This window comes from Bos grunniens, chromosome X (genome assembly GCF_055505025.1).
Source record: "Bos grunniens cultivar Pamir isolate PY7600 chromosome X, Bosgru_T2T1.0, whole genome shotgun sequence".
Classification (NCBI taxonomy): domain Eukaryota; kingdom Metazoa; phylum Chordata; class Mammalia; order Artiodactyla; family Bovidae; genus Bos; species Bos grunniens.
Genome location: NC_141194.1, coordinates 138,075,326 through 138,079,973, shown reverse-complemented (window position 1 = coordinate 138,079,973; position 4,648 = coordinate 138,075,326). Strand labels below are relative to the sequence as shown.

Below are 4,648 nucleotides of genomic sequence, written 5' to 3'. Positions count from 1 at the left end.
TGAAGATATAGAAGATTTTCATTATCCACCAAAAGTTGTCTGAGCTCGTTTGCAGTCAATCCCATGCCCCATACCAACCTTTGGCAACAACTGATCTATTTCTGTAGTTTTCCCTTTTCCAGAATGTTGTATAAATGGAATCATATAGTATATATGCTTTTGAGTTAGTCACGACTGAAGTGACTTAGCAGAATTCAATTTGCTGATAATTTGTTGAGCAGTTCTTGGTCTGTGTTCATGAAAGATACTGGTCTCTAGTTTTCTTTTTTTTCAAATGGAATATTTTATTCACATGTTAGTTGTCTTTAACATGTACACACACACTGACACACTCTGATTGGTCTAATTGGAACAAGGGTTGTCTAAGTATCTTAAAGGAAAATTAAAAATTAAAAATGTATTAATTTTTCATTGTTATAGACAATTACATCCACATCAGTTACAAAGATTTTACTGATTTTGTTCAAGGAAGCAGAATGGAATAGGAGGAGGAAATTGTGGGTAAATTCAGCAGTGACATAGCTGAGATCTCAACATGATAGCTGACAAAACATGGATTTTTGCTGTGGAATTTTTCTTTGCAAAAGATGGAGAAAAGTTTGTCAATGTGTAGTAAATAAGAGAAGATGGTGAACTTTATCATAGTCAATTCTCCCAGTATGGTATAGGGGCATCAAGAAAACTGCTTAGTCCTTCTCTGGGACCAGTTTCAGAACTTTGCCAATTGCAATGGTCTTACCCTCATCTCTTAAGGTAAAACGACCCATCTGAGGAAAATCTTTGAATGTCTCAAGGCAGATAGTTCCTGCTGTCCTTAAACGGGCAATGCACACTTGATCTTGCTTCACGAAGCGGGGCCGTGTCTTACTCTTTTCTCCTGATTTTTTATCTACCAAGGAGATTAAGGCTGTTATCTCAACTTCCTCAATACAAGTATGAATGTGCAGCACTGCATTATAACCTGGGCAGATGATGGATTTGTGCTCAATAATCACTATCTGAACATCAAATGTGCGTCCAGAATGGCAAAGATTAGTAGGATCACAGAGTATGAATCCTGGAAGAATCTCTTCTTCTTCAATTCCCTTCAGTCTGATTTTAAGGTTTTCACCTGGGGCTACATAATCAGTTTCAGCATCATCAGAAAGTATTCCAAGAACTTCCACACTGTGCTTATTTGGCATCATCACAAGCTGCTGGCCTTTAAAAATGGATCCTGATTCCAGCTTTCCCAGGACCACAGTGCCCATATCCTTGTACTTATCCACAATTGGCAGTCTAATTGGTCCATCAATGGATCTGTTGAAGTTTGGCATATTATCCAAATAGGGAATGAATGGTAATCCAGTGTACCAAGGGCAGAAATCTGATTGCTCTTTAATATTTGCCCCGGTCAGCCCTGAGCAGGGCATAAAGTGAATGTCCTTTTTGGGACTAAACCCGACTTTTTTCAAAAAGGGCACTAGCTTTTCTTTACATTCTTCATATCTCTCAACGCTCCAATTTACTGTGGGATCATCCATCTTATTAATAAGCACTATCAAATATTTCACCCCTGCCGTTTTTGCCAACATTGCATGTTCTTTTGTCTGTCCACCTTTTTCAAATCCAGTCTCAAACTCTCCTTTCCTGGCAGAGATTACCAGTACAGCCAAATCAGCTTGAGAAGCACCACCGATCATATTTGGGACAAAACTCTTATGGCCAGGGGCATCTAAAATCGTGAAATGTTTCTTTTCCGTTTCAAAATAGGCACGACCCACTTCTACTGTTTTACCCTTGTCTCGTTCTTCCTGGTTTGTATCTAAGGCCCAGGACAAATACCAAGATTCTCTATTTTTTTCTTTAGCTTCTCTTTCATATTTCTCAAGTGTTCTTTTGTCAACCATTCCTGTCAAAAACATGATCTGTCCTCCAATGGTTGATTTCCCGGCATCGACATGCCCAATGAATACCAAATTTACGTGTTCTTTTTTAGGAGCACCTGAGGGTACGACCACAGATTTCGATTTTCTGATTTCCTCTTTCTCCATCATTTCCTGGCCACTTTCTTCTGGGGGCCCCAAATCTCCCAAAGAACTACCCCCTGGTTCGGCTTCACTTACTTCTTTATTGTGCTCTCATGACTCTTCTAAAACCATCTCCACCTCTCCATTTTCTACAACAGGTTCTGAAAGTTCCATGGTAACGGCTGAATTGGAACCTTCACGCCACAATAACTGTTCCTCTTTGGAATGTTCCACAGGTGCCCCGCCCCCCCCGTCCCAGCCTTTTTTACCTTGAGGGTCGCCCGCGCCCGGACAGGCTTCATAGAATCCGGGGGCGTCATCGGGGGGGGGGGCGGTCTGCGGCTGGCTCGGGCCCCGCAGGAAGGCCGGCATGAACTCCACGGCATGGACGTTAGGCACGAAGGGTTTGGCGTTGATGTTGAGCTGATGGCTGAAGGCCGAGCTGAGGGGCTCATGCTGCACCTCGGCGGCGCCCGCCGCCAACGCCAAGAAGGCTCAGTCCCCGCTCGGGGCCAAACCCGGTGCTTCCATGTCCACCTGGTCCCAGCAGTCGGGAGCCGAGTCGCTGCTGCTGCTGCCCATCCATCGTCTTCAGCCCTTGGCGGCGGCGTGGAGGCAGCCGGGTCCCGACACTGCATTTGCAACTGCGGCGGCAGCAGCAGATATGGCGGCACCTCTAGTTTTCTTATAACGCCTTTGTTTGGTTTGGTATTTGTCTGGATTGGGTTTTGAATTGGAGTTATTTTTCGAGTGGAGGGGCTGAATTTAGAGCTGATCTGAGACAACAGTGTTGTAAGAAGGCCAAGTTTCTCAGAGGCACTCTGCCTTCCTTTTCTCTGCGGAGCCACACTACTGACCTTTCTTCCCACAACTGCTGCTCAGAGCACTGGAATTTTCTGTCTCTCTTCTCTGCTCCATTTCCAAACCAACAACAGGGTGCACAGACTAATAGAGACCTGCTCCCTATATGTACTAGTTACCTATTCAGATACATCAAACTTCAGGGGCCCAAGAGACCCATAGCCATCCCTCTGTTTATGCTTTGTGTCAGTCTGAGCTCCAGGGTTGCCTGCACACATGGTCACCAGGGTACAAGGAATGTTGAGGGGAGCTTGCCTCCAGCTTGTGAATGGGAGTGCTTTTCAAATCATCACCTGTCCTTAGCAAAGGTTTGAGAGTTCTCTGTAGTATCCTGAGTATTTAACAAGTGTTCTGATGCTGAGGAATGATTACAGCTGTACATAAAATAGAAAGATTAGAGTCTCAGTTGCCTGCTTAATATGTAAATGTACCCAGTTATGTGTGAGTGCTTTTAACGAAGTAACTTGCACTTGTGTTCCTTACAGTGAGAGTGATTGATGAAAAAAAAAACACTCTATAACCCCATCAGAAATTAGCAGCCAGCAGGCCCTTTGTTGCACTTGCCTGGCCTAGGGCTAGGAGGCAGCAGGACTGGATTTTAGCCATGGCTTTACAGTTAATTTCCACTTTTCTGGGCAATAGGAAGTAGATGTCCTTATCCCCAAACTGAGCTCAGAGAATTGTTGATGATGGATTGTGAAAGAACCTCACTCACTTACTGACTGGATTGGTTCTCATTCCAACATACAGAAGTGGATAAGGAAATAGCAGCTACCAGGTGCTGCACTAAGCACTTTGCTTACATTATTCCCTTCAGTCATCACACCGATCTTGGAAGAGAGAACTTAAGATACCCCTACTTTACAGATGGGGAAACTGAGGTTCAGGGAGAGTAAGTCCTTCACCTAACCTCACCTTGGTAAGTTAACAGTTAGGTTGGGACTCGAATGCAGATTTCCATGGCCACAACTCACTGTCTCCCATTACTGAGGATGGTGACACCTGTCTGAATTCTCTCACATACCTGTAAGGGGATGAGCTTGGAAGGACAAGGAGCATTCTGTGATCTGTGATGAGGAGCTAGTTGCAGATGGTGACTAGGGTTGAGCACTTCCTTCTACACCCTACCACACACACACACTGCTCCCAGCCCTTCAGGAGAAGGACCATGATTTGAATTGCATCTCTTCTGAAGTCTGGCATAAGCAGTATGAATGAATTCCACCTGCTATCTCTGTAGCGGAGAAGGGCCTTTTTCTCTCTCTACAGAGGCCTCTCAGTGGCTATGGGAATGTCACTCTGTGTCTCTAATTGGAAAAACAAATTATATACAGCACTTATGATGCATTAGCCACTTCTCTAATCACTTTATACATATTAATTCCTCTAATCCTCACAACAGTCCTGTGAGAATCCTTATATTCCAATTTTGCAGATGAATAAATTGAGGCACAGATGTTAAATAACTTGCTAAAGTTTCCTAGCTAATAAGAGGCAGATCTGGCATTTGAACCCAGAGTTTGGTAACTCTAGACCAGTACTGGTCCATCGTAGCCACTAGCCACATGTAGCTATTAAAGTTGAAATTTAAATGAATTAAAAAATTTTAAATCATTTAATTAATAAAAAAATAAAGTTTAAAATTCAGTTTTTCAGTCATACCAATCACATTTCAAGTGCTTAACAGCCACATGTGGCCAGTGGCTACCACTATAGGGTAGTGTATTTATAACACATTTCCATCATTGCAGAGGGTTACATTGTGTAGTACTCAGCTA

At 43.4% G+C, this 4,648-nt stretch overlaps 1 protein-coding gene across 1 annotated transcript; it reads right to left on the bottom strand.

The window, feature by feature from the left end:
* Window positions 1-435: 435 nt before the first annotated feature.
* LOC147341480 (eukaryotic peptide chain release factor GTP-binding subunit ERF3A-like) lies at window positions 436-3,220 on the bottom strand. Its single transcript, XM_086388157.1, is given in 1 exon segment — window positions 436-3,220. A coding segment is annotated over 1 exon segment (1,905 nt). The 5' UTR covers window positions 2,592-3,220; the 3' UTR covers window positions 436-686.
* Window positions 3,221-4,648: the final 1,428 nt, after the last annotated feature.